The sequence below is a fragment of the Kogia breviceps genome, chromosome 10 (assembly GCF_026419965.1).
Source record: "Kogia breviceps isolate mKogBre1 chromosome 10, mKogBre1 haplotype 1, whole genome shotgun sequence".
NCBI lineage: Eukaryota > Metazoa > Chordata > Mammalia > Artiodactyla > Physeteridae > Kogia > Kogia breviceps.
Genome location: NC_081319.1, coordinates 84940233 through 84951251, shown reverse-complemented (window position 1 = coordinate 84951251; position 11019 = coordinate 84940233). Strand labels below are relative to the sequence as shown.

Here is an 11019-nt window from a genome sequence, read left to right as displayed (position 1 = left end):
AAACCGCAGACTGGGATTTGCCCCGCGAGAACTAACTGGGAAAACCACAGACTGGGCAACATACGAGAGCATCCGATTATCGGATGCTGGGTTCCGTGACTCGGGAAAAAGGGGCTCAGGAGCCCGGGGAGGAGCGCCCGCTGGTGACTTGGCCGCGGCTCCTCCGGCCCAGGCGCTTGAAGGCCATGAGGAATGAGGGACCATAGCTTGCAAAGAGACACTCACATGACTGCTGACGGTAAATCAAGTTTATTTGTGTTCACAGAACATACCGGGCGACCCCACAGTCGCCCCCTGACAGCCCACCGACCCCGCAGCCACCCCTTGGGGGCAACTTCGAGGAGATCGAAGGCCAAGGACCTTATTCTCAACGGCCCGCCGAAGCCTCACACAGTAGACCCGTTAGTTGAGATGCTGGAGGGCTGACTATGTCACCCGCTAAACCTATTACGACCCACCACCGTCCGTGACTCCCAGCCCGGGCGCCTTCTCGGACCCGGGTTTCCTCCATCCCTCTTCCCAGCCTTACTCAGTTCTGGGCGCCGGCCTTGACCAATCCCCCAGAGCCCAATAAATACCCAGAGATCTGCATTTGCAGCAAGGAGCACATCTCGCACTCCTGCATAAGTTAAAATAAATATTACATACACCCCTCCATCACCTAGGGGGACATACATAAATACATATAAATATTATTAGGAGCAATGAGAAATAACGGTGCTCTCCTGCCACCCGGCCTAGCCGGGTAAGTCTCCTGCCACCGGGCCTAGCCCCGGCGTGTCGATGCCTGTCTCTCCCAGGCTCGGGCTGGCATCTCCGCTGTAGTGTTCTGAGTGCGAGTTGCCTTGGGAGTCCCAGTTTGGGATACGCTCTCTCTCGCACCAGGTACACCCAGTGTTTCTTGGTTTTTCAGATTCTTCTGTGGGTGTGGGGAGTCCGGTTAGAAGGCGGCCGGGTGTTGCTGGAGAAAAGTGCTGAGGTCCAAAGCGTAGTCCGAGGGCTCCGAGGTCAGATTAAGGGGCTCGAGGACCGGGGGCGCAACGGTGGGCGCGGGGGTCTGCGCGCTGGGGGTGTCCTCCGGGACCAGTGCTGTCGACATACCCTCTTCAGCCATCAGGATCTGGCAGAAGATGATGGTGAGCAGGAGAAAGAGCAGCCTTTTGGCAGGGTTCGGATCCTCGACTGGCAGCTGACGCCGGACCTGTGGGGAGATAACAAAGGCAACAGGTCAGGTCGGGGCCCCGACGTCCGGAGGTTCACCCTGCTCTTCCCCCGGGCTGTCCACTTCGGCGACGCTCACCACTCGTGGGTAGAGGACCCTACGGCTGCGCTTTCGGTGCCCGCGGGAGGCGCTGGGGCGTGCAGCGGGGGCCACCTTGGTCTCCGGGAGAGGGTCGAAGGTGAAGATCTTGGGGCCGGAGCCTCGTCGGGGTCCCGGGCTGGTGGAGGGGACCGGGGCCGGAGCCCGCAGGACGGTCATGGTGGGGAGGGAGCTTCGAGAGTGACACATTGTGCGCTGAGCTGAAGGACAAGTGGCCGCGCAGTCCCTGCAGAGCTAGTTTTGTACCCCGAGAACTGGGCGGGCCCTTCTCAACTCCACCCGCTGCTGGGAGCGGTTGGCCAGTCGGCTGGAAATTCCGAAGTTTAAGCAAAGGAAGGGGGTGGAGACTTGGCCAGTGCAACCGCAGGCACCTAAGTGTGTGTCGTGAGTGTGTGAGTTGTGAGTGGAGGCGGGTAAAATTCCGGACTGCGGGCACATGTCGGGACATGTGGCAGCTGGAGAGGGGCTCACAGACAGTTTGAGAAGTTTCAGCCACAAGCCCCATCTCTGGAGAGGCAGGAAGGCTTACATAAGGAAGTCTGCCCATCCTACTACAATACTGACCCAGCAAAGTCAAGGAACCACAGTTACGGGTGCACATTAACAAGTTTGTAGGGACACAGAAAACACACAGCCTAGGAGGGAAGTCACTACAGAAATAGACAAGATGCCTAAGAGAAATGAAAACCCTAGCACACACAGACAGACACAACCCTGCCTGCTTTAGCGCACACACACGTACACACAAACACATACAAGCACGCACACACACACACACACACACACACACACACACACACACACCACATTATAGAGGTGGAAAAATTTCTCCTTTCCTTCTAGTTTCTTTGGCTGGTCTAGTAATTAGACATAGGACAGATTAACAGGAGAAAACAAATTTAATTGCATACTTACAGGAGCCCATGAAGACTGGGGACTCAAAGGCAGTCAGTCGGGCAATTGAGGCTTACATGCTGTTTTGAGCTAAGGAATGGGAAAGAGGCCTGGGGCTTGAAGGGGAGGTGGGTAATTCACAGGAAGGTGAGAAGAGCAGATGTTTGCCAATTAGATGTTTGCCCTGCTAAGCAGGTAAGTCTTTCAGATGAAAGCTATCTCTGGGCCAGTCCCCCTACCTAAATTATTTAGGCAGTTGTCTGCGGGGTCTTGATTTCCTTCAGCTCCAAATAATTCGCATGCCAAAGTGGCACATTTTGGGGTAGCATATTCTGCTGTCCCTCAATATGCACATCACACACACACAGAACAAAGGTGCAGAAACTGCACAGAGGGAACCCAGCAATGTGCAGAAATGTTCATACATGGCTGGAGCAGAGGACCACAAAATACAAAGGTGAGAAGTTAGCAGCCATCTGGATTTAAGTTTATGGGAAGAACATTTAAACTGTGAGACATTATGCAAATGTTGTGGTAATGATAATAACACAAGAGGGAATTGACACATTTTCATAACTGCCTTAGAGAAAGCTGCTCATGGACCCAGAATTTAACATCTTTTGAGCACTCAACAGGGCCAGACACCCTGTTAAAAGGTACTGTTGAGTACTGAGGTAGGTTTCAGCATGTATGCTGCTGAGCGAGCCAAGTGCTTTATCTAAAGCAAACACATCAGGTTCTAAGAAAATGGAAGACTAAGTATAAGGGGAACCCAATAGAGCTGCTGTTCCTGTCTGTCTAATCAATCACATGAGGCATCAGGGAAGAATGGCATTTGAGATGACTTTAAATGGTGGGTGGGATACCACAGAGTCAGATGTGGAAGATAACTGAGAAAGAGAATGGAATCAGCAAAGGCCTTGAGCTAGAAAAGTACAGGATGTGTTTGGGGAATCACAAGAAAAACAATCTCAGGACAAGTTTCCCGTAATGGAGTAGTGGTGAAACCCAGCAGGACCCTGTGGGGCCCTCCTGGGTACCAAAGCCTTTCCGTGTCCCTCCTAGACCTTCCCTGGGTTCCAAAGGACAGATTCAAACAGTTGCTGATTAGGGAAGGAAGGGAATGCAGAAACAGGAGGAGTAGTCAAGAAACAATAGTGCAGGACTTCCTTGGTGGTCCAGTGGTTAAGACTGAGCTTCTACTGCAGGGGGCGTGGGTTTGATCTCTAGTCCACGGCCAAAAACTTAAAAAAAAAAGAATGGTGCAGATAAAGCAGAGGCCTGGTTCCTCCTCAAGGGATATACATAACAATATATCTTTGAGTTCTACAGGAACTAAGGCCCTCACTCAATTGGAGGATGGTAACTTCAGGCCGAGTACAAGATTCCTGGAGCACCACCCTGTTACCTCACCACCAACCAATCAGAAGAAAGTAACACACCCCAAATTTTACCTATAAAATCTTTTCCCCAAAAAACTGTCAGGGAGTTTGGGGGTTTTTGAGCACAAGCCACCCATTCTCCTTGCTTGGCCCTGAAACAAACCTTTCTCTGCTCCAAACTCCGACATTTCAGTTTATTTGGCCTCACTGTGCATTGGGCACATGAACTTGTTCCATAACATTATCTTCAAAATCTCATTTCTTCCTCTCCAAACTCATTTTTACCCCTCTTCTTCTCTTGTGCTGTGCTCCAGCCACCCAGGGCCTCCTCCTTTCAGTTCCCAGGACTTGCCAAGTTCTTTCTCACCTGAGGTCCTCTGCTTAAATTGCTCTGCCCTGGCACTTACAGTTTTTGGCAACTTCTCATCCTCATCATAAACAGGAGGGAAGGGGGCAGGGCACAACCTTTAAAAGAATGACATAGCCCTTGAGGATCCAAATTTTGCCTTTAAAAACTCTTCCCTGAAAACCATCAGGGAGTTTGGGGTTTTTGAGCAAGAGCCACCTGTTCTTTTTGCTTGGCACTTGCAATAAACCTTTCTCTGCCCCAAACCCAATGTTTCGGTTTGTTTGGCCTCACTGTGCATCAGGCATGCAAATCTGGGTTCGACAACAGTGGGAAGTGATGATGGCTGGAAAGGAATTAGGCAGTGAGGAGAGCTTAGCTGTCAGGTCAGGGGACTGGGTTTGACTCTAGACTGTGGAGCTTGTGGGTAATGGAATGACATCAAAGGAGGGCATGTTCAAAGCTGGGAACTGAGTGGGACAAGGAGTATGCTCTGGATGGGGAAACACTGAGGCAGAGACAGGATACTATTGGAGAGGTTTGGGTAGGAGGAAAGGGCCTGAAATGGGCTATGACACAGGGAACACGAGGAGGGTGGCTTTAAGAGACATTCCTAGCATAAGATTACCAGAATTTAGTGGTAAGACTGGTAGCATTAGAGTCAGGGAGCATGAAGAGAACAAAGCTGTCTCCATGGATTTGAAATGCATCTGCCACAGAGCTTTGTACCAGATCATATTATGCCTGGTGCACAGGATGAGAACATGTATGACCTCTTCCATTAAAGGCTGTGTCACACATGTCTTTGTGTCTTCCATAGAGCCTAGCAGGGTGCCTTGCATGTATTAGTTGTTCAATAATCTTGATAAATGAAAGATGAAAATGCAGAACTAAAAAGTGCACATATAGTATACATACACTGGCTGGATCACCCCAAGATTGTGAGACAGGCATACACTCCTTCAAATCCACATATGAATTTATAACCTCTTAAGAAAAGTTGGGACAAGTCTTACACAGACACCAAACAAAGAATACCTAAGGGCATTTCTCAGCCAAGGATGTGTGGGGTTGCAAATAAGGGGATGGCCCACAATTGGGCTATAAATAGAGACATTATTGCTGTATATATTATTGCTTCCTGGGCTTATATGTTGCTTTATTTTACACCCACCACTCCTGTTTAAGCACACTAGAAACTTTCAGCATTACACACTTCTTCCTGATGAGGCATAAAACACACCTCCTCTACAAACAAAGACACATCGCTTTCCCACACGTGGTGCCTTTCACATCTGCCATCATCGTTACATTTACACCCAAGCACAGTGAGCCTACCCACCCACCTACACCCTCATTCCAAGGCAACCTGCACACTACACAACGATCAACATAAATACATGACAATTTACATGTGTGGACAGGCTCACATGCTCACACAGACATAAACTGGGGATGGGAGAGATAGTGATGATGGAAGAAAACTGCTTGGTGGGAGAAGGGGAGAGTCACCCAAGGTTAGGAATGCATGACTTGTTTATGATGGAAAATTTCTCCAGGGCATTAGGCAGGGGAGGGGAAATGAAGGGGATGTCAGGATCCTGTTTCACACTACCTCCTATATCTGGAATCTGGGCCTCCAGCTGGACCAAGTTATCCTCACTGTCCTCCTGGCACAGAGAGACCTTTCTTTGTGGCAAAGGCAGAATGGGACCAAGAGAAGAACCAGAGAACCCAGACGGTTCACTATTCCTTCTCAACCAATCGCATCCCCATTCTGGGACTCTCAGAGAGCCAGGGCTCTACCCCACCCCCTCCCTGCCACACAGGAAGCTGGGAAAGGTTGAGAGTGAATCATTAAGTCAATGACAGGGTGCAGGGCTGACAGCTCGGGGATGAGTTAAGGCCAGAAAGAGCCAGGGGCTGAGACCAGCAGCTGCACGGGTTCTCACTGCTCTAATCCTAGGGAAAGGCCTTTGCGCCTTTCCATTTCCAGCTCTCCTCATATCATCCCTATCTGCCCAAGATCACCAAGTTCCTTCATTCCCCTCCTTTGACCTGTATTCTTGACCTCCCACTAACCTCTTTCTTAGCCCCTTGTTTGTTTTCTTGTTAATGCTCACCACAGTAGGGAATCATTTTACGTATTTGTTTACTTTTTGTTGTTGTATCTCTCCCCCGCTGGAATACTCCTTGAGTATACAGGACCACATCCTCCCTTTTTCCTCATGGTATCTCTGTGCTTTCTCTAGTACTTGGCCTTTCACCCAGTAGGGGCTTAATAGATATATATTTTTAACTGAAGTATAGTTTATTTACAATATTATATTAGTTTCAGGTGTACAACATAGTGATTCAATATTTTATAGATTGTACCCATTTAAAGTTATTACAGGGCTTCCCTGGTGGCACAGTGGTTGAGAGTCCGCCTGCCGATGCAGGGGACACGGGTTCGTGCCCCAGTCCGGGAAGATCCCACATGCCGCGGAGCGGCTGGGCCCGTGAGCCATGGCCGCTGAGCCTGCGCGTCCGGAGACTGTGCTCCGCAACGGGAGAGGCCACAACAGTGAGAGGCCCGCGTACCGCAAAAAAAAAAAAAGTCATTACAAACTAATGGCTGTATTTCCCTGTGCTATACAATACATTCTTGTCGCTTATCTTTTTTTTTTTTTGCGGTTCGCGGGTCTCTCACTGTTGTGGCCTCTCCCGTTGCGGAGCACAGTCTCCGGACGCGCAGGCTCAGCGGCCATGGCTCACGGGCCCAGCCGCTCCGCGGCATGTGGGATCTTCCCGGACTGGGGCACGAACCCGTGTCCCCTGCATCGGCAGGCAGACTCTCAACCACTGTGCCACCAGGGAAGCGAAGCCCTTGTCGCTTATCTTTTTTATACCTAGTAGTTTTTATCTCTTAATCCCATACCCCTATCTTGCCCCTCCCCCTTTCCCTCTCCCTATTGGTAACCACTAGTTTGTTCTCAACATCTATGAGTTGGTTTCTGTTTTGTTATATACATTAGTTTTACTTTTTAGATTCCACATATAAATGATAACAGAGTATTTGCCTTTCTCTGTCTGACTTATTTCACTAAGCATGATACTCTCTAGGTCCATCCACGTTGTTGCAAATTGCAAAATTTCATTCTTTTTTATGGCCGAGTAACATTCCATTGTGTGTGTGTGTGTGTGTGTGTGTGTGTGTGTGTGTGTGTGTGTGTATATATATATATATATATATATATATATATATATATACACCACATCTTTATCCTTTCATCTATTGATGGACATTTAGGTTGCTTCCACATCTTGACTATTGTAAATAATGCTGCTCTGAACATGGAGATGCATGTATCTTTTCAAATTAGTGTTTTTGTTTTCTTGAGATATATACCCAGGGGTGGAATTGCTGGATTATATGGTAGTTCTAGTTTCAGTTTTTTGAGGAATCTGCATACTGTTTTCCATAGTGGCTGCACCAATTTACATTCCCACCAACAGTGTACAAAAGTTCCCTTAATAAATATTCTTAAATTTGGCTCCTCTGAGGAGCTACCCCTCACCCCCAGAGGTGTCTGTTTATACAGCTGTGCCTCTTCAGAGCCCTCTACATTTCCTCTTCAAAGAGGAAGCTGGGGGATACTCAACTGTGGCTCAGGGTGACCTGCCATTGAGTCAGGAATAACTGTGCAGTTGATGGATGGCAAAGCCCTGGCTCTTACCCTTTATAAGTAACATAAGAGTGAGTCATGCCTACTGCCCCACCTGGAATACTGCTGCATTGCTAACCACAGGCTAGAATGGGGAACAGAGGTAATGGGAAGGAGGCAGAATGGGCAGAGGAGAGGGAGACAGATATTTGGAAGTGGGTGCTTCTGAGAAAGGGAAGCAGGGATAGAGGGATGGAGCCAGGGCCTTGGGGTCAGGGAATGAAAATTGAAAACTCTCAGCTGCACCTGGCATTTAGTAGATGCTCAATAACTATTGACTTGAGGTGGGTTTGAGATAGAAGGGAAACATGGGTAGCAAAAAGAGTATATTATCATTTAGTGGCATTAGAGGAAAGTGGGTTTAAATTCCAGCTCTGGTACTTATCAACCACGAGGTATTGGGCCAGCTACTTAACTTCTCTGAAAATGTTTCCTTAATTGAAATATGGGCCAACTGGCCTTAAGGTTGTTGTAAGGATTAAGAATATGAATAGGCACAAAGTGGGTGTTTTTTCCATAGTGGCCATTATTATAATTATGGGAAGAGGGGCTGCTTTGGAGCAGATGTGGACAGTAGTGAACTAATCCAGGAGTAGGAGACCAGAATGATAAAATAGCCTCCAAGTGCTAAGATCATTGGGGGGATACAATTTCTCTTTCTCTTTTCGTCCTCTCTTCTCTCCCTCTCCATTTCAGGTAGGTTTTGTGGCTTTTTCTTTTCTCCAGAGAAGCAGAGACTTCTACATTCCTAGTTCTTGTTCAGCCAATGAGAATGACTGTAAACAACTTTCCCCTGGCCCCCATATACACACACATTCTAGCCAGAACAATTCTTGCCAGAGGCATTGGGGGGTGGCAGTGGTGAGTTCTAGGCAGCAAGTTAATAAATGACCCCCAAAGACTTTCATCTGGGCCTTAGGAGGGCCAAGATCAGGCCCTGGAAGTTTTCCCTGACGCAAAAGGATGGCAAGGGTGCCTGGAGGCCCAAGGCAAGGTCACAAAAGAACATGATATCCCCTGCCTTGGATTCAGCCCAGCCTGGCCCAGCCCAGCCCAGTCCAACTCAACCAAAGTTCCCCAGAGGCTGCTGAGAGTGGGGAGCTGGGAAAAGAATCCAGCATCCCTGTTCTGGTCCAACACTGGCTTCCTAGGACCCCATGGTTGTGGCTCCTCCCTCTGGCCTCAGTTTCCTTCTCACCAGATTATACCTCCTTGAAAGCAGGACTTTATCCATCTTGTTCATCGTTCTATTTTCAGTGTCTAGAGCGTACAGACTGCCTGAAAAGGCTAGAAACATAAGGCTCTTTAATTCATTAATATTAGAGGTGTTCATGTGGGAGTCTCTCTGTAGATTACTCCAATGTCAACATTGGAGAAAATGACTGAGATTTAATTCAAAGCGTAATGTGGGGGGGTGGGCAGGAAGGGCAACAAATAAAGCATTTCCCCTTTTGTTCTGCCTTTTCAGACACCCTGTATTTACTGAATGAGTTGATCTGTAAAGTCAAGGGTTTACTTAGATTAAAAGCTCTGGAATGGGCCTCCCTCCCCGGCGGCAGCTCCTTGATTCAGCAGCGTCTCCCCTGTGTGTTCAAAAGTTAGAGTGGCAGGGACATGTACACACTACCAAATGTAAATTAGATAGCTAGTGGGAAGCTGCAGCATAGCACAGGGGTTCACCTCTGTGCTTTGTGACCACCTAGAGGGGTGGGATAGGGAGGGTGGGAGGGAGGGTGACAAAAGAGGGAAGAGTTATGGGAACATATGTATATGTATAACTGATTCACTTTGTTGTAAAGGAGAAACTAACACACTATTGTAAAACAGTTATACTCAAATAAAGATGTTAAAAAAAAAAAAAAAAAGTTAGCCAGTGCCTCCCTCCTACCTCCAAAGCAGCTGCCTGCATAAGCCCTTTTCTTTGAAGGTTGGGAGGGGCCCAGCCTCTACCCAGAGAGGCCTCGGGGGAAGGGGCGGGTGCTCCCGGCTGGCCCGCCTCCAGCGAGAGTGGGGATCGCGTGTTAGGACTGGAGCTTGATCGGCTGCCCCAGGGTGAAACCTAAGGCGGTCTTCTGGGAAGGGTAGGTGCCCTGTGTGACTCAGAACCAAGTTAGGGAAAAAACAAGCTAAGTCAATTGCTGGCACCCTCCCGGTCTGGCCTGGCTTTGACTATGAGCTCATGAAAGAGGAAGCTGGGCTGGGCTGGCCAGTAGCCCTGCTTTCCCTCACGTTCTCTCTCCATCACTCACAGATTCCCTAGAGTGTCTGGGCCCCATGCTACCGTCATCCTGGATCGGGCGGCCCGGGCCCTTTCATGACACTCTCTCTTCCCAGACCATTGGTCAGTTGTTTCCCCAGGTTGGAAATACCACCCGACACTGAAGGGGATTGCTCACAAGGGGAGGCTGAAAATATCATGTGTCCCTTGGCTCTGATGATCTTCTCCACTGCCAACCATGACCATTTGGGTTTGCTCCTGTGACTGCTGCATCTCCCACACAGACCAACTGGTGGTAACCCTGGGAGCCCAAATGAAGAGGTTGCTTGAGAGCTAGGGTTCCCCAGTTCAGGAAAGAGACAGAGGGTCCCAAAGTACTGGGCACCTGAGCCACCTTCAGGGTTGATGTATCCTAGTTGAGACCTACTTACCTAATACTTTTGGTATTCAGAACAATACACTACCAGAAAGGCACATTTGATTTCAATGGAAACAATGACAAGGATGGGACACAGAGAACCTTCCTAACTCTTCTCCCTCCATTCCATCTTCTATCTTCTATGCCTTCCCCAGAGCTTTCTTTTTTTTTTCTTTTTTCTTTTTTTCTTTTTTCTGGCCGCGCCGCATGGCATGCCGGATCTTGTTCCCCTGAGCCCGTGCCCCCTGCAGTGAAAGCGCAGAGTCCTAACCACTGGACCACCAGGGAATTCCCTCCCCAGAGCTTTCTTGTTAAAAGATGGACTTGACCAAGTCAGTGTCTGGGTTGGTAACTTCAGTGCCTCTAAAGTCTAGTGGGGCTGACACTGGCCTCCCAACCCGAACCAGGCAACTTTACAGGCTTCTCTCTCAACTCCCCTGACTGCTTTCCCTGCTCCCTGAGCTAGGGCACCATATATGATTTTGTACTTTTTCTCATTCATGCCAAACTCTTACCCACTGGACTCTTCACATGCTCTTTTCTCTCCACCGTCCTGGGGAAACCGTGCCTGTGACACCTCCATGTAGAATTAGTCCATCTACTTTGTTCGTAAATCTCTTGAGGCACCAAACACAGTATATTATAGATATTTGTCTGTTGATCTTTCTGATTGCTTAGAAGTGCACATGGCATTGTGATGCAGCCATTTTGATGCCAGGGACCTTTTGACAAG

The 11019-nt window shown here is 48.7% G+C and overlaps 1 protein-coding gene across 1 annotated transcript; it reads right to left on the bottom strand.

Annotated features, from left to right (window-relative positions):
* Positions 1–233: 233 nt before the first annotated feature.
* On the bottom strand, positions 234–1550 carry IER3 (immediate early response 3). The gene is made up of 2 exons (XM_059075392.2): positions 1301–1550; positions 234–1201 (listed from the first exon to the last, which is right to left on the bottom strand). Exons 1-2 carry the CDS (start codon positions 1508–1510, stop codon positions 941–943), a joined length of 471 nt encoding a protein of 156 aa, XP_058931375.1. The 5' UTR covers positions 1511–1550; the 3' UTR covers positions 234–940.
* Positions 1551–11019: the final 9469 nt, after the last annotated feature.

What these genes read in the sequence shown, in the direction of transcription:
- IER3 (XM_059075392.2), bottom strand. Translation starts at nt 1,510, where the DNA reads ATGTGTCACTCTCGAAGCTCCCTCCCCACCATGACCGTCCTGCGGGCT. An exon ending in GGGTCCTCTACCCACGAGTG is followed by an intron (nt 1,202 to 1,300) that starts GTGAGCGTCGCC and finishes ATCTCCCCACAG; the next exon opens with GTCCGGCGTCAGCTGCCAGT.